Here is a 25,227-nt window from a genome sequence, read left to right on the forward strand (position 1 = left end):
TCCTAATAACATTCAATGGATATTAATGGTGGGAGCAATACCCATTCCTGAACTGAGTATCTGAGTTGCACCAACTTCATCATATTATCCTTTGAAGCACATTTCACACAGGTTTTGCTGTGATTAGTACACTGGAATCATATCCCAAGATAAGTGAATATCCCACCTCAGTACCTAACAACAGTGGGAATGCTGCCCCTGATTAAAAGAAGTTCTGTCTTTTTAAGATTTATGCCTGCAATGTCGATTGCATCTTTTGCAACATGGTGTGTCAAGAAGCATTCATCAAAAAGCACCACAACAGCAGGACTACATCTTTGGTAAGTAACACAAAATCCAGAATCTGACTGAAAAAAGTTACAGTACAACACTGGAAAATGACCTAACAGCACTCAAAGACCTCCACAAGATTGATGAACTGACAAAACCAACATGCAGGAAGGTGTGAACCCTGGATCGTCAGAGAAATATTATGGAAAAACAGACTGAGAGAAGCTAGTCGTTTTAGGTGATGAAAGGAATTAAATTTTACCAACTCATCCAAAAACCACTACCCACCATCTCATTGTCAGACAAATTTGCCCCACTCCATCACCTGGAATTACACGTGAGAGATCAAGGCCAGAATTCCTACAGTATATCACTAAGAATTAAAAAAGAAAAGTGGTGTTTGCTGGAGATTCCGTTCTCTGAAACACCTCACCTGAGATTTTCACCAGAGATAATTAGATGACAAGAGTTTGCTGTCTATTGGAGCTAAGGTGACTGATATCACTGCCTGGGCAGGCAATGATCCAGTCGTTGTTGTTGTCTATGTAGACACAAATGATATGTGATGTGATGGATCACATCTAAATAAGATGGGCACCAGTCGACTTGGCACACAAATTAACAAGAAATCCGGAAACATTTAAACTATAATGGAAGGGAGTAGAATGAAATTGCAGCCCCATAAGAACATAATAAATGTCACAAACAACCCAGAAGGCACACATGTAAACTACTGTATGTAGAAGTGCATTTTAACTGAGAAAAAAAAAGGTTGTGGGAGTATGGGACAAATTACCCAACCATGTCGTTAAAGCCAATACATTAGGTTCTTTGAAGAAACAGCTGGATGAGATCCTTGGATCAATTAACTACTAACTACCAAATGGGCTCGGCATATGGAATGTCCTCCTATCGTAAACGTTCTTTCTTTCTCTTATTTAATTAGCATTTTAAAAATTAATTTACATTTAACTTATACAGTACTTTTAATTTATTGGGTCGTAATGGTTTTATTCCCATCATCATTCATTTGTGTGATTTATTATGCATTGGGTAATTAATTATTCTACTATTTACAATAAATGCATTGTTGTACAAATAATAGTATTAGCTGCTATGTGCTGGAGTCCTGCCCAGGGTGTTGTGCTTTGCAACCCTTGCTTTCTGGGTTAGGCTCTGGTGTTCCCCATGATCCTGTATTGGATAAAGTGGTTACAAAATGAAGGATGGATTATAGTATTATTCTTCTACTTACTGTAAGATGACTGTGCTTGCTTCTGTGAACCTAGTCTGGAAATGAACAAAATGGAATACAGCTTCTTCAGTTTCTGTTTGGACTGATTTATTCTTTACCTTCACTTTTCACTTTCTGAAGCACAGGAATCTGGTATACACTTTCACAGTCTCAGCATTCACAAAACTTAGCATCCATTAAACTATGCTTGCGTCCTTTGTTGCAACCAGCTTTTCTAATGCCACAGACAATGTTTATCTTTGTCTGCATCAAATTTCTCCTGCATTTTTCTTACACATCCAGCATTGTTCAGCATTCAGTTCTGTCTTTTGCTCTGTTCTGGCAGGCTGGATCTCCTGCCAGACTTTGGCAGTTTTTTCTTTGAACTCAGTTCATTCCTGCCCACTTTTTAGCACATTTGTAGGCAAAAAAATTCAAAGAACTGTATATGGCTCTCACAACAGTTAGTTCTGTCCATGTGTCAGTAGATTTTCAGCAAATGCCGATTTGCTGCCATGCTTAAGGCTTACACACTTTTGCTAGCTTTTCAACTTCTGTTCTAATTCTTCTTAAACTCCAGCCAGACCTATCCTTCATCTTTGAGTCTTGAGCTCTCAAATAATAAAGTTTTTGACCATCATTCACTTATTTAATAACTGGGAAGAATATCCTAATGTTCATCTTCCCATATACTGTAGCTTGAATACATGACAGTTTATTCTGTATCTTCCTACTCACCCAGACTCTCAAGTTCCCTTTTTGTTGTCATGGTATGCGATCCCTATTGCACACTCATATACTGTAGATCCTCCATATGAGGTGGTGGCAACAGTCTCTTGTGTGTCAATGTCAATGTTGCACTTCTTCATGTTGGCCTTGAAGAAATCTTTGAAGTATTTTCTGTCCCAATTTTCCTGTAATAATTGAAAAATGGGTGCCATGACTGATCTGGTAGAAAAATACTTTTGGAGGTCTGGAGTTCCTGATGTCATGGCCAGCTCAACAAAGCTACTGTATATGACTTTGCCCTTAGGTCTTTGATTTATCTTAATTTGAGTTGTCTAATCCTTGGATGCACCTCATTAAGAGGTAGAATGCTCAAAAATCAAAAAGTGATAAGAGAACATTGCAGCGTATTACCCTTTCATGGATTCCCATTTTGAGTTCTGGTCACATTCAAGCTTATTCTTTTAAACTTAATGAAATAGTTTCTATAGGTTGTGTCAATGTTTGTGGCATCCCAGCAACATCTCAAATTACAAATCAATATCATATGAAACATAGTGACACAGTACTGCGTTGTTCACTAAATTTAATGGTACCCTTAGAAATAACCAGGAATACCAATCTGAGTGACTCAGTGGGTTTAAGAGAACCTATCTGCTTAAGAACATTAAACATTAAAGACAAGTTAAAGCTTGAACATGAGCCGAGCCCACAGAATCTGTGGTTGTTGTTGAAGAGCACAAACACACAATTATTCCACTTGTTGTAAGATGTAACCTGTTTTAGATATTCCTGGAGTCCTTATCAGAAGTACATTAGGTCTTACGGACTTCATAACAGTGTTAAATCTTCATTTTTAGGGTTTATTTCTCAGTTATGGAAAATTAAATAATCCTGTAAGGGGTAAAGAGCCTTCTTCCAAACACACCATTGCTGAGAGAAGCTGCGGGATATATCAATGGGCAACTCAGGAGTCCACAGGAGTGCTCCATGATGCTTACATTAGAGAATCGAAACCATGTTCCCTAAACTCTGTATAAGGCAATTGATTACTTTAGGAGTCTGTCTACCATGTACCTACAGTACATGGATTTGGATCGTGCAGGGATATACAGGAACATATTTTTAAAAAAGGATCTGAACATTTCATAAACAATTGCTTTTATAGCATCATAATCTAATTCACAGTATTATGAATCTTGACTTTGTCAGACATTTATTCCAAGAATGATGCCTGGGAATTGAAACATTGCAAGATCAAAAACTACCCTACTTTGTGCAAAGTAATGCATTTTCTTCTTAGTGTCGGTTTTCCCATCGAGTGGTTGCATCTTGGAATAGATTAAAACTTTTGCAGTGAGAAAGTAGAAAGGTTAGGTCACAACACAAAGCAGTATTAACAGGGCATGTTCAGAGCCAGCTACTGCTATGCCCACATACTGTAAATTTGTATATGTATACTGAATGTACTATGTGAACAGCAAAAACTACAAAATTATACAAATACAACAATTGTTATTTTTATACTTGCCACCTATTCTACCACATTCGGAACTGTGAGTTTTAATGCTTTATTCACATGATCCTTGTACCAGCATGGAGCAAGATGAGAATCATGTTTGCTTTCCTCCAACACATGCACTCATCTCAAACATCCTCAAAGCAACATGTTTTAAAGGTTTATAAGAACTCATCAAAAATAATGTGGGTTGAAGAAGAAGAAAGCAAATCAGATGAAGAACTACATTTTGAAGGACAGTTTATAATGATTTGACCATCTTCAGCTGAGAACATAAATGAACTAAAACTGGTGCTATGTGTGAACAGCTGGAAAATAAAAGCAAGTCACAAAAAAGGAGTGATCATCTTGGTAAATAACTATGTTCACAGTAACCGGCAAGCAACAGCAAGCAACACCTTCTAAATGAAGAACGAAGATCAACAATCACATTGAAACTAATTAAGTGACCAGCACAGGTACTGGACTTCAAGCCCTTTCCAGTTGTATGGAATCATCTTGGAAGTGGGAACCAGGAATATTACTGATTGTGTGAAGAACAACAATGGAATTCCCTGCTGTAATTGTTTGAATGACGTAAATTTGAAAAGTGAATATACAGTATGAGCACAGAACTAAATAATGATGAGTGAATTTTAATTAGTTGAATATACAACAGTTGTCAATTTTAATTTACAACTGCTTTGTTTCTTACAAAGAAATGTTGAAAGTAGTAGGTTTTATGTATGTATCAGGTTTTAAAGTAACTACGCGTGTATATTGAAAATGTACATAAAAACATGCAGTGTTTTTTAAATAAACTATAGTAATTAGGATCATGATAATTGCCTAGGATATTTTACTTAAATGTTTTGCAAACGATAATATATATATATTTTTAATAAACTAAGACCTGAATCTAGGAAATGTAATTGCCTCCTTCCAACACAAGCGGAGCTGTATTGGCCTGTCAGAGGGCAGACAGGAACAGGGTTTCTTTACAAAATCCAAATTGACACAAGCATCCTCAGAGTCCTGATTTTCTTTTCAGTAGGAGTATCTAGCAAAAATTGTGTTCAGTTCACCAGACAGTAGTACACTTACACCACTACGAAGATACGAAACCCACTTCAAGTCTGGAGTCATTTTGACTTATTTTTCTCAAGATCTCATGAAGACAAAACTGAAATGCATGATTTCCTCCAGTTTTTGTTTGTCGTGGTTGAGTGTTTGACGTTGTGTTTTAAATCCACAGTCAGCATGAAACCTTAAAAGAAAATGGCGTGCTTTCTGCTGCCCTAAAAAAAACACGCAGAAGCCCCCCCAACCGCCCCAACACAGAAGAAGTTGGAGAATGCAGCTTCACACTCAGTTTTCTCCTTTCCGCAGCGACTCCAATCCAGCAAGCTGTGACCTGGGGGAGGCAGGTGAGACCGAGGGCAAGGGGAATGATGTGGGTGCAACGCCCGGCGGAGTGGAGGAGGGCACAGGTGCCCGGGGGGGGCCCTCCTCAGCGGGGCAGAAAGCCAGTCTCCACCACACCGCCTCTCCCATGAGAGTGCAGAGGAACAAGGGGCCCAGCGCCTGCTCCCACTCCTCCTCTTCCGACTATGAGCTTTCGCTTGACCTCAAAAACAAGCAGGTAGGGGAACTGGCTGAGCGTCATGGTTGGTGTATAGCAGGGGCTAGGCTTGGTTTAGCAGTGGAGCGAGGCGTCCCTCTGTGCTGGGAACCCTGTTTTTATGAAGTGTTTTGCACTGCTGGAAGGGTGAAGAAACAAACTCAGATAGAAGACGAATAGAGATCATGGTAGGTTTTTTGGATGGAAAGACATTATAAAGCTGTAGCTTTTTGTTGAAATTATGTATCTCTTTGACCTTTCTGTTGTTGCTATTAGGTAGAATCCAGATGTGCCAACTTTCAAATCCATCAGTGTTTCCAATGCGATGAACACTTTCTGACTTTCTCAGTGTCATCATTTATATTCACCAGTGTTTTTTTTTTTATTTTTTAATGCTATATCCAGGTCACTAACATTGTAATTCTACTTACACCAGTATTGAATTACTGTGATATTACTGTGATATTACATTCTAATATGGTTCCTTTGACTTACAAAGGGGGGCAATCAAGCATCCTTTTCTCTGAAATTGACTGAAATTTATCCTCTGGTTTGCATGCTTGTGAGTTCACACACAGTTCTATTAATCATTTTGTTAAATAATTGTATTACAATTGTAACAGACGAATCTCAAAACAGGTTCTAAAAACAATGCATTAATGTTCATGGGCAACAAGTAAAACATAATACAATTCAAAGGCAACAGAGAACCAATTGCAGGTGAATTGCAGGTGAAAATGTAACGACCTGCCTCTCTACTGTATGTGTAACACATTGTATTCCTTCTATAACTATTATTTCAGTATGGTCTGGCAGAGCAAAGCCTGATTTTAATCTTTTCTCAAATCAGTGGAAGAAGGCTATTTTTAATTTTTTTGTTCAAGTGTATTGTATTTTTCACCCAATATCCTTGGTCATTGCAGTGCTACAGATTTCTGGGTGTTAAAGTATACAGTAGCTTAAGTCTCTCTATGGGTACTCAGTTGGAATAGTGTATTCAGTATATGAAAACTAGCTACTTTGAGCAAACATTCCCTCAACAGAACTTGGAAAGCCTTAAGCCTGTTTTTACAGCTAAAAAATTCCTGTGAGTGGAAACCATTGTATTGTGCACTGTGCATACCATTATAGCAAAGCTCACATCACACATTACACAACACAATGGATTATATTAGTAACGTGATCTGTTGCTTGCCATTGTTGTGGTGGGAGATTATTTGCAGGTCACACTATTGGTGTGCACTGTCCCTGGTTCATGGGCAATATTGAGTAAAGCATCAGGTGCATGACTATACAGTAGGCATAAGGGTCGGGCAGGAAACTGGGACAGGGTGATGAGGGTCTTTAATGAGGAATTCGCAGTCCGGTCAAAACAGACTGGAGATAGGACAGGATAAGGCTGGCAGGTGGAGGGTCCCAGAAAATTATAAATAGACAGTTCCAGCAGTATGAACTTTCAGTTCATTGTGCTTCACACTGATGCTTCATTGCATTGTATTGCCCTTTTACGGAGTTTGGCCATCATGCTGTTAAAACCTTAATCTCTCGAATTGTACACAGTCCCGGTTTCCACAATCAGACCTAAATTTAGGCTGTAGATGTGCCATCAGGGAAATCTGCTAAAGGAACCTTTCTTAAAACCAAGTAGAATGATTGCTGCAAAGCATATCTTGATTCGTATTTATTTAAGTGCAGTTTGATCAGTTTTTTTATAGCATGAAGATAGTGTGCTTTTTTTATTTTGATGGTGGTATTGTGAATATGGAGGTATGAAACTAATTTCCAGAACCATTTTACGTGCAGTTCATAATTTCTGACACACAGTATCACAAGAAGAACCTTTATTAATTAATTTCAGCATCTTAAAATACTGTACATGTACAAAGAAATAAAAATGAGGAAAATTCATTTGTACTGTATATGACTGTGACTTTGTTTTTTTGATGATTGCACATTTTGCTTTGCTTTATTATCTGGAATAAAATGGAGTTCTTGCAAATCTCAAAATCTTTTATTGTACTTGCTCTGGTACTTGTCCTGGCTTGACCAATGAAAGTGCCAGATTTCCTATAAGATTTCCTATAAGGGCCAATGGAATTTTAAGGGAAGGAGGGAAAAACTAGTGACTAACGAAAAACGAGCTGGCACAACAGGCTTGCGATTGACTCTAGGTTCTTCAAATCAATAATCATACACTATCTGATGGCTGTTCTAGAAACTAGAAGTATCGAAGTGATGGTCCATCGATCACGTGGTTTAGCATTAGAATAGTGTAGCACCCACACTGGTCGCTGCACCTCCCCTTAGCTACGCGCCTGCAAGGCAGGCTGGGGGCAGCGGCCATGGGGCTGGACTTGAGGTCAGTGTGTCCACTGGAGAGATTGATCTGGCAGTGTAAATAGCATAGAGAGCTTATGAGGAACCATTGTAAATAGTTGTCAGTGTTTGCTACTTTGTCCTTGTAACCCACCGTAAACTGAAGTACCCCTCCTTAATCCTCACTCTGTGTGTGTGTAACCCCTTGGAGAAGTTTCAATCTCTGTCTGTCAAAGTCTGACGGGCAGAGGTAAATAAACATATTGTTGCCAGCACATCAAGGGTGTGCGAACTTCATTCTGTGCGAATCCCCCGGTCATTACAAGACTTTAAAGTCATGTCAATAGACGTAATTCAATTGGGTTTACCCCTCTTTTTACACATTTTGGAATGAAAGTGCCTAGGGCCTACGAACACCAAAATCCGGCTCTGTGGCATGGAACTGTCTTTTTAGCAGGTTTTGTGCCTCCCTGGGTTTCATGGATTAGACTATTCAAATCTGGATCCAGCCATAGTCATTATATTAAGTATTGAGTAACTGTACCAGAGAAAAAAATCTTTTCAAATACTGTACATTTTAAAGAATAAGGTTTCATGACGAGATGACATTCACTGTTGGTTATATTAATCTAAGGCCATTTTTGTTACATTAAAGGGAGCATCTACTAACAGGAATACGTTTCAGAAATTCATTTTTGAAGTTGATAATTGCCATAGTTCTTCACTTATTTCTATGACAATGAATAATAGGCAGTTATAATACTGTTGGGATTACATGATTTTCTCTGAGAGTAAAGAGTAGCATCTCACTTTCCTAAATGTAAATAGTAAAGCCTAAGGTACAGTCAAAGAATAAGCTGGCCATCACATCACCATGAGACCCAGTGTTGGTAAATACGGGTAGTACCCCCTGATGTTGACCATTTGTAGGTTGTAGTGTTCATTTGGTACCCGATTGAAGACATTTACTGTATGAACCAATTTTTCCTTAATACTTTCAATTTTCTAAAAACAGACTAGCAGGTAAGGTGATTTGATCTTGAAAAATAGTAAATGGAAACAAAGTCAAAGGCATGTTTTTAAAATACAAAATGTTAGTAAATGAATATTATTGTACATCACATTCATTTTATGAACTGCTTGTATTTTCTTTGAAACATCTGTATTTTATATTACTAACAAATGACATTGTCGGTTGCAGTACTTCAACCGTAACGTAAGCAGTACTATTTACAATGTTGCATTAATTTCATTATAACTTTTTTAAATTTACTTACATAGAACTTTGTTTGCAAGAGATGGCATTTAGCAGATATGTACAGTAGTTATTTCCTTTTACCATGGCTCTGTGATGGTCTAGTGTCCTGTGCAGGTGGAGAGCAGTCAAACTCTTGCAGTCCTGCCTTGTGCTCTGTGGTTCTGTGCTAGGTTCTAGTTTGTTCAGGCTCTTTGACAATGGATGAGTGAAGTACAGTAGAACAAGTTATTTTATTTTGAAAAATAAGATGCTTCTATATTGGAATATTCCCTCTTCCTTATTGTTATCAAATGTGAAATGCACCACAACCTTTAAAAAAAAGGTTTAAGATTTTAAGAAAAGCAAAATATTTTAGCACTTCCCTAGTTCAGTTCTAAGATTGATTATGCTATTGCTTGGGACAAGGAGTTGCATTACTAGTGAATATTATTAACAGTTTAAAACTACAGTTTAAACATAATACCACAATTGCAAAAAATCCAAAGTGTTAAAAGGGTATTTTGAGTATCAATCCTATGAGTATTAATTTTAATTTGCTGTATTAGCTCTTTCGGGAATGTAAAAAGTTGTTATGATGTGAGCTGCAGACATGAAAACTATTAAATAGAATCCATCTACTGTATATCAGGTTGATTAATAGTCAAAGGAGTTATTTCTTCAGTGCATCTAAGCACTGACAAAAAAAAAACAATAACTTACTGATGCCAAAAATAAGGGTTAAGAAATACAATGCTCCCAGATTTGCGGATTATAGAAAAAAAGCAGGTCTTAATTCTACTTTTCAACCTGTCTCTTATGTTGCTAGTCAATTTACTTTCTCTAGGTTTATTTTCAAAAAGGTATATTGTCTTTGAAATGAAATGAATGGACAGGAAATGAAATGAAATTAAATGAAAAATGTTTTATCATAACAAAACAAGTCCCAACAGCCTTGATTTCACTATAGTATTGTTTTCTATAGCTTCTGTCCTGTGATTCAAGTTTCCCCTTCTTTTTAAAAATCCTTTAAATTCAAGCTTGCTGTTCATCTTTAAACTGTGCTCTTTAAAAATCAGTGGGGTTACTGGGGCTCTCACCAAGAAACAATAAGTGTTCATCTAGCAAGATCGTGATGCATCATTAACTTTCACACAATAGTTTCAGCTGCAATTCTTTGAGATATGAAAAAGCTGCAGTATGAGAACGCTGCATGTACATTGAAATGTAAGACAAACTGTGACAAGGGACCAATGCTTCAACTGTCTTATCTGAGCTGTTGTCTAATAAGTAATCTCAATACATTCTCTGCATTTTAATCACTATGCTGCTATTAAGATCTGCTACCAGTGTTGATGGGCTAAATTCACAGTTCTCCTAGGATTTGCTGTATTTTTTCCAAGATTCTGGACTTTATTAAATATATTTGTGGATTAAAATATTTTACATCTTTTTCATTGACGGTGTCGTGAGTAAAGTGTCTGTAGATGGAATTCATAAATATGCATGCATGTTTGATACTTTTACTGCTCCTACTGTACAACTTTTAATTAATGGTTTGTTTAACAGACTTATAGATTGTTGACATCTTGTGTAGAAGTGGTTAGTAGCAGTTTTTTCTGATCTAGGTGGAGGTGTGTGGGTGTGCTGGTGTCTACAGAAAAATATTTTTTTCTTGAGTCAGATAATTCACAACATATCCTATTCATGTGCTAACTTGTTTTAAAAGGGAGGTCAGACCTTTCGGGAAATAAAGATACAGTATAAACTAAGTGAAAAGAGAACTATACAACTTTGCCATTGAGATACCAAAAGAAAAAAATATTTCTAACAAAATAATAAATTCATATTAGAGCATACAAGTAAACAGACTTCATAAAATGTTACAGTACATTACACATTATGTCCTTATTTTCTTTACTTGCAGACCTGTTCCTCTCAGTGCACAAGTGTAAAAGACAGTGAGAGTAGTAACCTTAAAATTTCCCATGATCTTGAAATTATTGATAGATATTTATGTGCCAAATACTTATTTCACTATACTCAATACTGTATATTCATTATGTTGTTATATTTTACATGCTAAAAATATACTGCACAATGTACATTTCCATTCACTATGAAATATTTTGAATTTTGAAAGACAAAATAGTGGTTTGCTTACAGTACTTGAGGTCTATAGTCCTGCTATACTAGAGCCTTGACTGTGACTGGAAGTCCTGATAACGCTGTTAACTGGCAAAATGCTGTCAGAACCATTTTACTTCTAAGATATGTTAATTGTCAGGATGCTGTCAGACTTGTGTCTATGGCGGTATCATTGGCCTGTTGAACGCCTCACCTGAGAGCTTCCAATGTCTTCAGTAAAACACTTTGCTCCTGCATTTGGATCTTGACAATGAATGGAGTATTCAAAGCCCTTGTGACCCATGTCCTGTCCTCGTACAGCAGCCTGCTGATTATCATTTGCTGTTGATTCAGCATTGGAGGTTATGACAGTAAAATCTAAGATGGGTAACAAATCATTTTTATTTGTGAATTATTTCACTTTGTATATTTAACTATTTTGAGTCTTAGGAAAGCTGAATTGAAATCAATAGTTTACTGTACTAAGCATCTGTGACTTCAATAAAGATGTGTTAGATGGATCAATGTGCAATTTAGTCTGTACATTCATGTTTTAAGCAACCCTTAATGAAATATACCGTAGTGGTATTACATTACCAGTGAGTGTTTGCACAGATTCTGTAATTCTACACCAAAAACTATGTACCTGTACTTCTTCAATAACTGATCTTGTTTACTGCATATACTGTAAACGCTGAAGTTCTAATTGGTGATGAATCTGTTTATTTGCATTGCCCGAGATAAAGCATGACCTTTAAAATTAAATTGTTTGAAGGCACTTGAAGCTTAATAAAAGGCACGTTATTTTTATAAAAGTTAAGCCTTTAACATCTGGCATTCTTCTTGTAAAATCTTCCAATCTGTTTATTTATATAGCAGTCTTTATCAGGAGGAAATGCTGGATTTATTGGATTTTCCTAAGTACTTTATGGCAGTATTGAAATTACTGTTAAAAAATGAATTACAGTCACTCTTTTCTGTTAGTTCAGATGTTCCAGTAAATGATCTCTAGAACTTTATTTCCACAAATAATGATGTTAAAATTGAAAAGATACCACCTAGATTGGACAAAAACTTAAAAGTCATATAAAACAGAAATATATGATGGGTAATTCATTTTAATTTATAATGACAGTACATGTAAAGTATAAAGCACCTTGTGACCTTCGATCCCACAGTTCTTAACACAGGTTAGGGTGTAAACTATGCATCAACAAATCCAAATATAACATAAACTTGATTGTCATGAGCCAAACAGCAGCAGGGTGAAGATCATGGGGAGGTAGTCTACAAAGTCAATTACTGATAGAGGTCAATACACATGGCATTATGGGACTTAACAGGCCAAAGCAGCATCTCAGCTGTGGCTTCCATGACTAGTGAAATGAGCAGCTTATCACCATCACAAAGCCAAACAAACAAGATGGGGAAGAAGAGAGAGGAAAGTATTTTCAAACAAATTTATCTTGTAGTGTAAAATTACCAGATTTTAAATCAAGCTGTGAAATGCTTATTTTGCAATGACTCTGATTGTTAGCTTCTTTTTTCCTAAATATATTTTTAAAACTTAAAACTAGGAACTACAGGACTTTCTTTAAGTCAGTGCCTAAACTATTCAAGACCAAGTAACAGCAGGTTACTTTACTTTCAGAATCCTTTTATTACAGGCCCACTTGGCACATGTGTTCTAAAGGTTTCTGTATCAAGATGTGATATTGACTATCAGTTACACCTTCCTGCTTCGATTTAATGTATTCCCCCACTGTGAATGGAGAGCTGTAGCTCTAGCCAGCCGAGAGCATGCTGTCAGACTCAATTTGTATGTTCGGGAGCTGGTGAGCAATGTCATTACAATTCTCATGTCATACTGTATGTCCTGAATGATTTCCTCATCGTCTCCGAGGAAGAGATCAGAAGGAGAAGTGACAGCTTGTTAAGCAGAAAATTTGCTCTTCGAGACTCAGAAGGGAGGCCTTTGTAAGGGGCATGCTTCTTCTCTTGGGCTACATACAGTGATAAATAGGAGAACAGTGATAACTAGGAGAACAGCATTTCCAGTGCTACAACTGAGAGAATCAGTAGGATAAGATATATCAGTCTAATTGTTCATGTAAGCTTTATTGAAAGTGTAGATAGTGTGGATGAAAAACAAACAAAAAACCCCCATGAGAGTCCACAAGGCCTGTGTTAAACCTTTTTTTATGTACTGTATCTGGGCAGAGGTAGGCTGTTTTGGGATTAGATAGGATTCAGATCATTTACTAATACATTTTCAACTTCTAATGTACTGTATATAGGCAATAAAATTATTCTAGTGATATCAAACATTTTACAATAACTGATGAAAATATCGGAATTTAGTGTGCTGGAATGTGACTATAGAGAAAGTAATTAAGGAAAGTGAAGGTTTAAGAGGGGACTTTACCTTCAGCTGTAAAATTTTAAAAAATAATGTTCTTAAAGCCTAAGCTACAGTATACTGGTGCACAAATGTAACATCAAAATGTCAATGGGGGCTTAAAGAATCCACTGTGCATGAGCCACTAGAGTTAATTGCTTAGTGTATTTATTGTGTTTTTCTTGGATGAGATTTTACAGTACTTGGTGTGAGTAATGAGCAAAGGGTGATCACATTGACCATGACCATCACATCTGTGAAATCATACAGTATTTCAATATCATTTCTTGACTACATCTGAATGAAGATTTAGGACATTTGGCTTAAACCCAGCCGGTTACAGGTACTGTACAAGAGTTTGGTCATGTGGACAAGAAACCCTCTAAAGGGTTGTTGGAAGTAGGGTTTGGCTGAGAGGTGCTTGAGTAAAACATTTTGGAAAAAAAATCTGAAGTCCTGTACTTTAATTCTTGGGATATGATAATTAACTTTCTTCTGATCTTTTGTCATGACCTCCAAAGTACTGCAAATAACATATTTCATTTTCATTGTGCATCAGTATTTAATACCTATTGTGATTTACCAAGACTCCTAAACTACTGTAGGAGGCAAGTCATGCAGATAATTATAAAAAATATAATTTATATAAATTATATTCTAGCAGTTACTTTGGATTATTGATTGATTAGTAATATCTTTGTTACTCTGGGTGTCCTTTATAAGGGTGAGATCTAGGCACACCTAAGAGATCACTAGAAGAAATGAGGTGAGCAATCATGAGAAAAGAAAATAAGCAATTACAGAGACTTCAGTTATGTAACTAATGGAGCTTTTAAAGAAATCTGGAATGGCTCACTAGTACGTTTACATTTTAACATATTGTTATCAATAGGGGATGTCACAGTGGTGCAGTGGTTAGCATTGCTGCAAAAAACAAAAAACAAATCTACATAATTAAAGATACTGTATTATCTGTTGATAATAAGGTAAATAATGGCAAAGCAACATTCACTTAATACTGTATCTGAGAAATTAAAAACAAGTTCTTAAAATGTAAAAAGCTCTTAAATTTAGAATAAGCTATGTTTAAGAATGTGCATTAATTATATAGCTATGAAAAACAGAAATATTTGCTCATCTTACAGAGTTTAACCAAAAGAATGATTTTAGAGCTCTTATTGTGTCACTGCTCAGCATCATATCTGGGTCTTAAAGAAATGTAACACATTACAAGATATTTTTTTCCTGGTAAGTTCAATACATGAGTTGTTCAGATTTAGAAAACTTTGTAAAAAAAACTATGTGCAGTTATGGCTTTTTGCTGTAGGACTTTTAATACATACTGTAGCATCTTATTTACTATACAATACTATGTATTACACAACATATAACAAGGAAACTTGATTTTCATTAATACTTATTAAAACTATTGTTTACTGTTAGCCTTAGGGAAAGCTGATGACATCATGACAGTTTCCTTCAAAACTTTTGACATAATACTTTAATAATTTAATTTAATAATTACCTATGAGGTATTTTAGGATATAATACTAGTTTAAGTTATTTTATATAAACAATAGTGATACAAAGATTTAACTCTTTAACTACGTTTTTAAATAAAAAGCCTATAAATAGTTCAGAGACTGGAGCTTTCACTGTACACAGCTAATTAATGGAATGAATGGATAGCAAATAATGGGGGAAAGGGATTTCATTCATTTCAGGGAATATGACATGGAATTTAATTCTGGCAAATTATCTCCAACCAGTTGACATAATCAATAGAGCATTTACAATGGAGCTACAAGATCATTGACCTACAGTATGTCTCTCCTACCATGTGTTGTCTTGAGCATTTTTAAATAGGAAGATTGGTATTTTTATCTCGCAAATTTAGGTAGAGCACAGCATTCATGAATTTAAGGTTAATCCTAAAGGTTTAAATGGCAAATATTGAGTCAAATTAGCATTTTATCTCCTCAGAACACTTTGAGGAAGATTGAAAGCACAAGTCCATTATTATTCTAGTGCTTATGACACCTGTAAAAGTTACTAAACTTCACATTGTTTTCAATTATTTGCTGATAAAAGCTGCTAAGTGTGAATACATAGCTATTATAGTAGCAGCAGCTTTTGAATCAGAAGTGCATTGGTATTTCATGCTAGATCATACAGTATGTACTGTAGCAGACTGTAACAAGAAGGTTTAGTCTGGCTTTTGAAAATGTGCAGCTAAAAAGAAATTTGTGACAAATTGCCATCACAGTCAACTATAAACATTGGTAGGATTTTCAAATGATTAATTGATTAATTGAAATAGGCTAATTTTGTTGCATAAGCCTATTTACAATGTAAGATGCTATTGTTCCTAATAAAAATGCCTGGTCAACTACATTTTAGGAGGGTGAACAAGACAACACAAATAAAATTGGTCACTGTTAATTTAAACATTATATTACTGAAAAAATAAAGTGTAATGTACTGTAGACAAAGGGCATCTTGTTGGACATATACAAATATGGCTTATTATAGCATCTGTAGCCGAGTCAAATTTAACTTGCTTTATTTCAAAGAAACAGGAAGAGGCAATGACTGAGCCTGCCCAGCAGCTGATTCTGCAATAAAAGTGCTTTATGCACTTTTACCAACATTGATCAACGTCAGGAAAAAAAATGTTTAAAAATTAAACATGCTCTAAATTAAGCTTGATTTGAATGGATTCTTGCATCATGTTCAAGATTTGTTAAAATCTCATTTCTGAGAATATATTGCTTGGTTACCCATTTTAGTGCTCTCTGATTGGACTGTGACTTATTGCTGTTACTTATTTGATTATTTGATCTCTCTGCGACATACTTTTGGATGGTGCTCACTATAACAAGACACTTTGCTGAAGCAAACTGCCATCATTTATGTTTTTGTCCATTTAGGTTTATTCTTTAAAATTAAAAAAAAAATGTTTTTCTCCATTCTATAACCTAGTATTATTTTTCAATTTGAACTTATCACTATCGTACCTAAAAAAGGCGTAACTGTCTAGAAAAAAACTCACAGTTGACGCTGAGAGCTGTTAGAATAAGGTTTTAAATCCATGATGCTGCATCAGCTTACTGTAACTGTCCACTGCTGACTAGTAATGATCTATCCACAGTTACAGTTCTATCTAAAGTTCATCCTCATTTTTTGTCATTTAATGTACAGTGATGCTGTAGAAATTAAATGTATGCAATAATTCTTTAAAATGTTTTTTTTAAGCTGCTGTTGTTGATAGCATTCTAGAGGCATCTTTTTCTCTTTAGTGCTTAATTTTGAGGGTCTCTGGTGGCTGGCTTTATATCCACGGCTTTATATCCACACAGTGCTATGGGAAAACCTTTACAGTGATACAAACTCAGTCTTTGAGTGAAGGAAATTGCTTTCCAGATTTTTAGTGCTTCCAGAACATATTACACTAAGTGAAGGCCAGAAATTCAGCCCTCAGGTGCTCACTGTTTGAATGAATTTAAATGGCACTAAGATGTGAGCTCCAGCTGTACATTCAATAATTTGGAATTAAAAATGGGTTTGATGACAATGTAACAAAATATTTCCATATAACAATTTATTTTAATAGATAATTGATTAATCCATTGCATTTATTTGTATTTCTATGTATTTGAATATTGTTGATTGTTAAATAAATCTCATGAAAGGTTTTAATATGCAATGAAAATACTGTGGGTAGGGAAACTGTATGATTGCGAAAAAATATGAAGCAAAATAAATGGTTATTATGTGATGACATTAAAAGGGAGGAGGAATTTGGAGAGCTTTTAACCACTACCTAACAAAGATATTTTGTTAGAGTAAAGTGAAAGTGATTATTATAAATATGATATTTGTTAGAATCGATCAAATATTTAGACATTTAGATCTGATTAATAGTGAGTTTGCTTTTATCGTTTTTCTTGTAAGGGATGCACTTGAGAAGTATGTCAGGCATAATCATTACTCACCAGTCCTTGACTTAAACAAAGTGGATATACTTTTAACACTCTCAAGCAATAAAAAGAAAAAATGCAGATAAAAAGTCTCTCCCCTATTTTTATTAATGTTATTGTGTTTGCTCCTTAAGAAACAAAACATGTCCTTGTAGATAATGTTAGATAAAAAGCAATCTTACTCAAACAGATTTTACTGAGAAAATCAAATCTAAAATAATAAAGATCTACTTTTAAATAATCAAATGTGTAGGGATAATAAAATTCAATGAAATTAAGATTTTTTTTGTTTGCAATTAACATTTGTCAAAAAAAGATATCGGACAAATGAAGAATATAAATGAAGGACAACCACCTCTCATCTTTCCATCATAAGAAGTATGTTAAAATGAATATGCTGTACAATATTTACCAAATTCTATAAGAAGCATGTTAAAATGAATATACTGTACAATATTTACCAAATTCCAATTGGACACACCACGCAACACTTAAACTACAGTGTTTAAGAGCATATTGTAACAAACAGTTCTTTCCGGACCCTTCTTCGACACAATCAGAAGAAGTGAGGAAACACTAGGGAAAAGTCATGCAGGAATACGGGGATGAAAACAGGGGGGCGTGTCCAAAGTGCGCTGGTGCACGGGGGAGGTGTGGCCGAGGGAAACAATCCAAAAGTAATCCATAGAGGAAATCCAAAAACGCAAGAATAAGTCCATAGCTAGGTGATCCATCCAAACAAGGAGTTAAAACCATGAACCGGGTCGGAACCGGCGGACAGGGAACGGGACCAGGCGCTTCCAGGTCCCGGACTCGCACGGTGCGGAAACCAGATGCAAAGCCAGGATGAACGTCAGCGCCTGGCTTTTAAGGTGGACTGGGAACAGGGGTCAGGTGCACAGAATTAAATCCAAAGTGAAAGGGCCGGAGCACCCTTAAGGAGGAGGGACTATAATCGTGACACATATGAAACATTGTAAACTACACCTGAAGAAGGCTCCACGGCCGAAACGTTGTGTTCTCTTTCTTCTTTTTTTCAGCATGGAATAAACCTATTACTTGTTCCTTTGCAGCCTACGCATGCTGACGCAGCTACCCACCTGAACTACTACCATTGTAAACTACAGCAGGCCACTGGGCAAAATGAGTTAACGGATTTGATTGTTGGTAGCTAATTAAGCCATAATTAGGTTCTCATCTAGCCATTTTATAAAATATCAGCTTTAATAAAATGGCTGGGTAGTTTGACTTCCACAGCACATTGTGTAAAACAAGAGTCTCCTGTACTCTATTTGAAAAGGCTCTTTCCCTTATTTTCCATGTGTGTCTTCTGGTTTGTGCTTCACTGCTAAATATAAAGAAGTTCACTAACTACAAATGAACCAAATGGGCCAGATGTCCTCTCATATGTTCTAATGATCTTATTTATTTGTGTTGCCCAAGGCTACTCCAGCAGTGTCCCATCTGGAAAACAGCCCTAACTATTGCTTCCACATCATTCCTCATTTATACGCATTATCACATCATCCTTTGGACGTAATTTTGGGGTTATCCTTATTTAAAAGTTGTAGAGGTGGCCATGCCTGGTCAATTAGAGATATTTTGTGAGTGCATCTTATAAAAGAAAACAGAATGCCTAAGCATACAGTACGTGTGAAATCAAGCCAAAAAACAGGAGAGAACTTACATTTTCTTTAAAAATGGACTGGAACTCAATTTCTTATCCTTGTAACATGCAGCACATTTATCTCGGAAGATGAATTTGTGCACACTGTTTCGGGCGAATATTTCTTTCTCTGAGAGTCTTTCTAATTCTAAGTTCTGTTTTTCAATTCTTGATATTTATCTTCCATGCTCCACAGAGCTGGGGAAATTGAAAATTGAAAATTGAAAGCCTTAATAATGAACTAACCAGCTAAGCTTCTTTGAGTTTGCTTCTGAAATAAACTGAAAGATTTATTGATCGCGGAAGAATTTGGCCTAGCAGTCTGTTATTTAGCTTGTCTGTAATGCAACAATGCCAACAGAAAGTCTTAGAACGTAGTATCTCTGTGGTAATTTGATGTCATTTACTGTAATAACTGTAATAATGAAGCTGAATTTTAACTGGATTGTTAAACCCTTTTGTGTTCAGCCATAATTCAAAATATTGCTAATGATGTGACACTTAAAGATTACTATTCCCATTTGTAAGAATGCATTGTAAAACGGTTATCTTTGCTATGAATATTGTTACCACTCTATTTGCCATTGAGTATAAAGCTTTAGTATTTCCTTAATTCTGTATTGATGAATTTCCCATTTTTGTCTTCTTCCCCAGATCGAAATGTTAGAGCACAAATATGGGGGCCATCTGATCTCTCGGCGTGCTGCTTGCAAAATCCAGACTGCCTTCCGACAGTACCAGCTCAGCAAGAACTTTGAGAAGATCCGCAATTCCCTCCTGGAGAGCAGACTGCCACGGCGTATCTCTCTGCGCAAGGTTCGTGTGCAGAACACTGAAGGCTTCTCTGCCGAGAAAGCTCTAGTTGAAGGCTACAACTTTGTGGGCATCCCACTAGTGCGCTCTCCATCACTCCCCGCCACCATCAGCGGGGCTCTTACTGAGCTGGAGGACTCCTTCACTGAGCAGGTCCAGTCCCTGGCCAAGTCCATCGATGATGCCCTCAGCACCTGGAGCTTGAAGACAATGTGCTCACTGCAAGATGGTGGCACCTACCAGATTACAGAAACCTTTCAAACAGGTGCACCTGGAGTAGGGGCTGGAGAGGTGGGTCTGAGTGATGCTTCAGATCAGGAGAAAAAAGAGGGTGAAACTTCTGACTTGCCCCACAGTGGGAGCACATTAATGATGGCTTTCCGAGATGTGACCGTACAAATAGATAACCAAAATTTCCACATGTCCTCCTCAGTGATGGAATCCACTTCTCTTTCACTAAGTAATTGTCTGCAGCAAGGCAGAGAGACCAAGGAGCCCCAAGAATCAGTTCAAGAGGACCCCCAAGATGGAAATGACCCAGACTCCAGTGGAGATCAAAATGAGTTTCCAGACCCCCCACCCAGTGAAGAGGAGAGCAGCATAGAGCAGCAGCTGGCCCTGCAAAAACTGGAGGTGGCTGAGCCTGAAGAAAACCAGGAAGTGGTGGAGGTAAAGCGCAGTGAGTCAGAGACTGCAGATAACAGCTCAGAGCAAATGAGCAGCAGCAGCACCTCCACCTCAGCCAAGTCGACCTCCGAAGTCTCCTCAAAAGAAGCATTACAGGCTATGATCCTCAGTCTTCCCCGCTACCATTGTGAGAACCCAGCCAGCTGCAAGTCACCCACCCTCTCCACTGATGTCATGCGCAAGCGTCTCTACAGGATTGGGCTCAACCTTTTCAATGTGTAAGTATGAAAAATGCTACTAGGTTTAACACACCTGCACCTATCAACATATGGGTAAACATGTTGTAAGTTAAGATAAAATTGTATTGCCCCCTAAGGGAAATTTTTTATGGACAACCAGGGCTCCTGTACATTTAAATAGAATGAATGCAAAAAAAAAGAGAGAAGAAAAACATTGCACATTATACTATTGCAAGAAATAAGAAAAACATTGCACATTATACTATTGCAAAAAATAAGAAAAAACATTGCACATCATTCTATTGCACATGTACAGTATAACACATAACAACATGTAACATTTATTTATTTGACTCAAGTGGGTTGTAAGAGTCAAAATTGTGTTTATCCTTGACATTTGCGTTGACAGCTTTAATGGATAGTGGAACAAAGGAATGTTTGTATCTGTTTGACTTACATTTGGGAACCCTAAAACATTTGCCAGAAGGAAGAAGTTGATATTCAGAGTTGAGGATGTGATGGTTGTAGTGATTTAAGTACACCTACCACTGCTGTTACTTTTTTATTTTCTTGAGGACAAAGAAATGTGGTATTCTGATTTATTCTCTGTAATTTATATTGCCACTATTAATAGTAATAGATAATTAAATCAATCGGAAATATTACATTGAACATGATAACCTCTACAATATTTAACCTGTGACCACAAACCTTTATGTTGGTGGTGATTGATGTATATACTTGATATCTCTTTCCAAAGTGACTTAAAATCAATGAGCTGTAAAATATTAAAGTGCTATAAAAGTGGTATAAAACCCAGATAGCTAATGAATATTGTCACATAATCATTAGCTATCCCTCATGCTATCCTCAAAAAGGATGATCATCTTCTACAGTATGAACGCAAAGGTGACTCATAAGACCGATTCTGGATCTACACATTCTGTACATTGTGTCAGGAGATATCTGTTTGTATAATGCATAATCTGGTCATGGTGAACGTTCTTTGATACTCTCACTGATTGTTGGCTTGTTTCCATAATAGTCGAGGATTTTTAATTTAGATTTAGTAAAATGATTGAATCCAAAAGCCAAGAAAACCACCCAAATGTCAAAGAATGATGTTTGCAAGGACTGTGCAGAGAACGGTTGCAAATAGCCAAATTTGCATATAACCACATTCTCCCCTATATCGTAGCATAATGTGCTACTGTCACAACCACACCTAAACTTTCCTGCAGACGCCGATGCATTCTGATGACCACAGATAATCAGACACTTTCCTGCAAACACCGACGCATAAACTAATCATCCAATTGCACTTCTCACCCTTCACCGCACCTTCTGCCTCCCAGCATACTTAAAGGCTCACTATTATCATCTCAGCGCTCAGTATTGGTTTCATCAGTGGAGCTCCTGTTCCTCGCTTTCCAAGAAACTCCTATCGCTGTAATTTTGATCCTCCGGTTTCCTGAACTGTGACTGAAACTTGACGACGATTCTTGATCCCTGATTTGGCTAAGTACACCTGGCCTACTATAACCACTGAATTTGATAAGAGTCTCCTGGCCAAAGAGAGTGAGTGTGTAATGCTGAGGCGTGTAAACCTGTTGACGTGTAACCTCTTGGTATCTGAAGCAGAGTTAAGTACAGTATAAGGGACTAGCTGCTTGGATTCTTATGGACTCTGGAACAGGACTGAAAGCGCTGTTGACCACTCAACAAATCCATGTGGGCACTGAGGAGAGGAAGACAAAAACTCCCGTTGGGAGAAAATAAAGCTCTGGGGGTCCTGGCCCAGATGGATGCCCCCCGTCCAGGCAGCTAATCGTTTTAATGAGTATGGCTTGGCCCTGTAGTACTGAAACTGAGAAGCTGTACTGACCCAGAAGCAGATCTGGCTTGGAAAGTGAAGCAAGAGCAAATAAGCTAATCAAAATTTCCAGATGTTGGGACCATTATGTACTACCTGTTAACTCAGGCTAAACTTACTCTCTGTTAGTTAGGTCAGCCATATGGGAATATCAATATTAAACAGAGACTGCAGATAAGTTCAGATAAAATGCACACATACTGTACATACTGTAGAAAGCAGGAGAACAGAGCAAGACTTGAGGAAACTTCTAGAAAGGCTTCTAGAAACTCAAACCAATCCAAGTAACCTGAGCAGTGAAAGACAATCACACTCTAAGATTAACAATGGGTCTTTTCATCTTATACTGTATAATGGTGGAAATACTGAATTTTAGTGCATTTGGAGATATCTAATGGATGATGGAAGAGTAAGTCTAACTCAGTCAGGAAGTATGCTGACAATTGTCTGAAGAGCCATATCTTTAAAGACAAGATACTGAGTGTCCTCAGCATAATGACATTCAATGAATAAAATCAGGGATTTTAGTATCCTGAAGATGCTATACTGTAGATTAATTTACCATCCATTCACTCTATCAGGGTGCAGTCTGTAATAAAATGAAGTATGGAACTCAGAAATATTAAAAAAAGGTTGGGATAATGATACACTTGTGTACTGTTCAGACTTGAAAGTGCTTGGTAATCTGTTAACTGAGGATTTCTGCATGCATATCTTAATGAAGCAAGCAAATTTTGGAGTACATCCATATTTCAGGTGTGCTGTCCAGAGTATCACATAATTCATAGTCAAATGCCAATGGTGTTTCTCACAATATTTTTCCTGTAGTTCTCTTGTTGACGTGTTGACATAAAAATCATGTCAGCTTGAATGCCCCTTGAATGTGGGATTCTGGGATAAGATCATTAGCAAAAGGAATACATTTTTCAAAATTTATTCTCTCATCGTGCATTTGAGAGATCCCTAATGTAATTTCTATAGCTGGAGGTATCCCTTTCTTGAAGATCATCACAATCATGTCATTCTTGAAATAGTCATTTAAGATCTGTATGATGAAAGCATGGATGTGCCATGAACATGTTACTGTATGTACATATTATGAACATGTTTCCTCTATTCTTGGTTTAGGCTTGAGAGCTTCCAAACTTGAATCAGTTCTTTTTTTCCCCAAATCTACTCTAGAAAATGTTCAGTTTAGGTGAAATCATTGATTGTTTTGACATGGCTTTGAATATATGGATATTTTTGTATTTTCCAGCATTGACATTGACATGGTGAATCAGAAGGACCATGGATGTTTCTAGGATGTTTTGAGTTTGTTTTTCTAGTGCAACTGGGCATCACTAAAGATCGGTAAAAAGAAGAAGGCTTTAGGATTAGACATTCCTAATTCCATCCTTGCCATTGGTTCCAGAAATAGATTTCTCTTCAGACTCTGGCATTAAAGTTTCCAAGCAGAATATATGTCCTCAACTAGGATTCAACAAATAATTTAGTGAAGTTTGCATAAAAATCTAGACTAGGAGCATATACAGAAATTATAAAGGCTAATTGTTCTATATTAATTTGAGATGAAGAGTGAATTCAATATTATTAAATCAAAATAGATTTTCCTTCCTGGAAGATCTATATTCACTCTATATTTCTTGAGTTTCCCATCCTTCCCCATAATGGGCTATACTCAGAGCTGAAATTACAGTGTCATATGTCTGGAGTTCTTGGGCTAGAACTCCTGTACAGAGTTCTCATAGTCTACGAGGGTCCTGATGTTCTAGATTGCAAATATGCCCTCTTTTTTGTTCCCATAGTCTCTTTTGTGTTTTTTATGTTTTAAACATTTTTAGCCCTTTCTCAAGAGTCTTTCATTACTTTCACTACTTCACCCTGTCAATACTCATTTCACATGTTCCATATCAAAGACAAGAAGACTTGGAAACCAGTCTTGACATAATACACTGTCTAAAATACCACTATAAGGCACAGATGATACAATGAAAATCATAGAAATGAAATGTACAGTCTAAACAGGGGAGGTTTGAGTAGGTGCTGGCATGTGATCAGAATGAAGCAGTTATGAAGTTTTTAGGTGTGATAGCTTACTATAGTAGCATAAAAAAATGAGAAAGAGCCAAAACAAGAGGCAGGAGAGTGTGGAGAAGGAAACAGTAGAAACAGAGTGGATAAGAAGACAGAGAACACTAAGAAAGCTGCAGAGTCAATCTAGAGTGAAAAAGGGATTGGACCAAAAGTTGAAGGGAGTACATTTTTGTGAAATATAGTGTGAGTAGGAAAGGCAGGATAAAGGATAGCACCATTAATCATTTGTTTCCTGGAGTTTATATCATGTTCCATTTTGGTGTTGAAAACAACTTACTTGGCTCAATTACCTACAGTACAGGTTTTGAAACTAGTAGCAGTTACACCTCTTATAAAGGTTTCTGTAAAAAAAAAGACTATTTTCATTCACTGACATTACAAACCGACAAACTCGCCACATTATGGCCAGCAGCCATATCACCCTGCAACTCACAACTGGCAACCCACTGAAGCTAAGCAGGTGTGATTTTGGTCAGTACCTGGATGGAAGACCTCCTGGGATAAACTA

The 25,227-nt window shown here is 36.8% G+C and overlaps 1 protein-coding gene across 1 annotated transcript in view; it reads left to right on the forward strand.

The window, feature by feature from the left end:
• iqsec3b (IQ motif and Sec7 domain ArfGEF 3b) overlaps positions 1–25,227 on the forward strand; it is a 225,971-nt gene that overhangs the window by 109,052 nt on the left and 91,692 nt on the right. The window contains exons 3-4 of the mRNA XM_088923128.1: positions 5,118–5,370; positions 19,725–20,788. Coding sequence (XP_088779254.1) covers positions 5,118–5,370; positions 19,725–20,788 — 1,317 coding nt within the window. The remainder of the gene's footprint in view (positions 1–5,117; positions 5,371–19,724; positions 20,789–25,227) is intronic.

This window comes from Atractosteus spatula, chromosome 8, assembly GCF_055471065.1.
Source record: "Atractosteus spatula isolate fAtrSpa1 chromosome 8, fAtrSpa1.hap1, whole genome shotgun sequence".
Lineage (NCBI taxonomy): Eukaryota > Metazoa > Chordata > Actinopteri > Semionotiformes > Lepisosteidae > Atractosteus > Atractosteus spatula.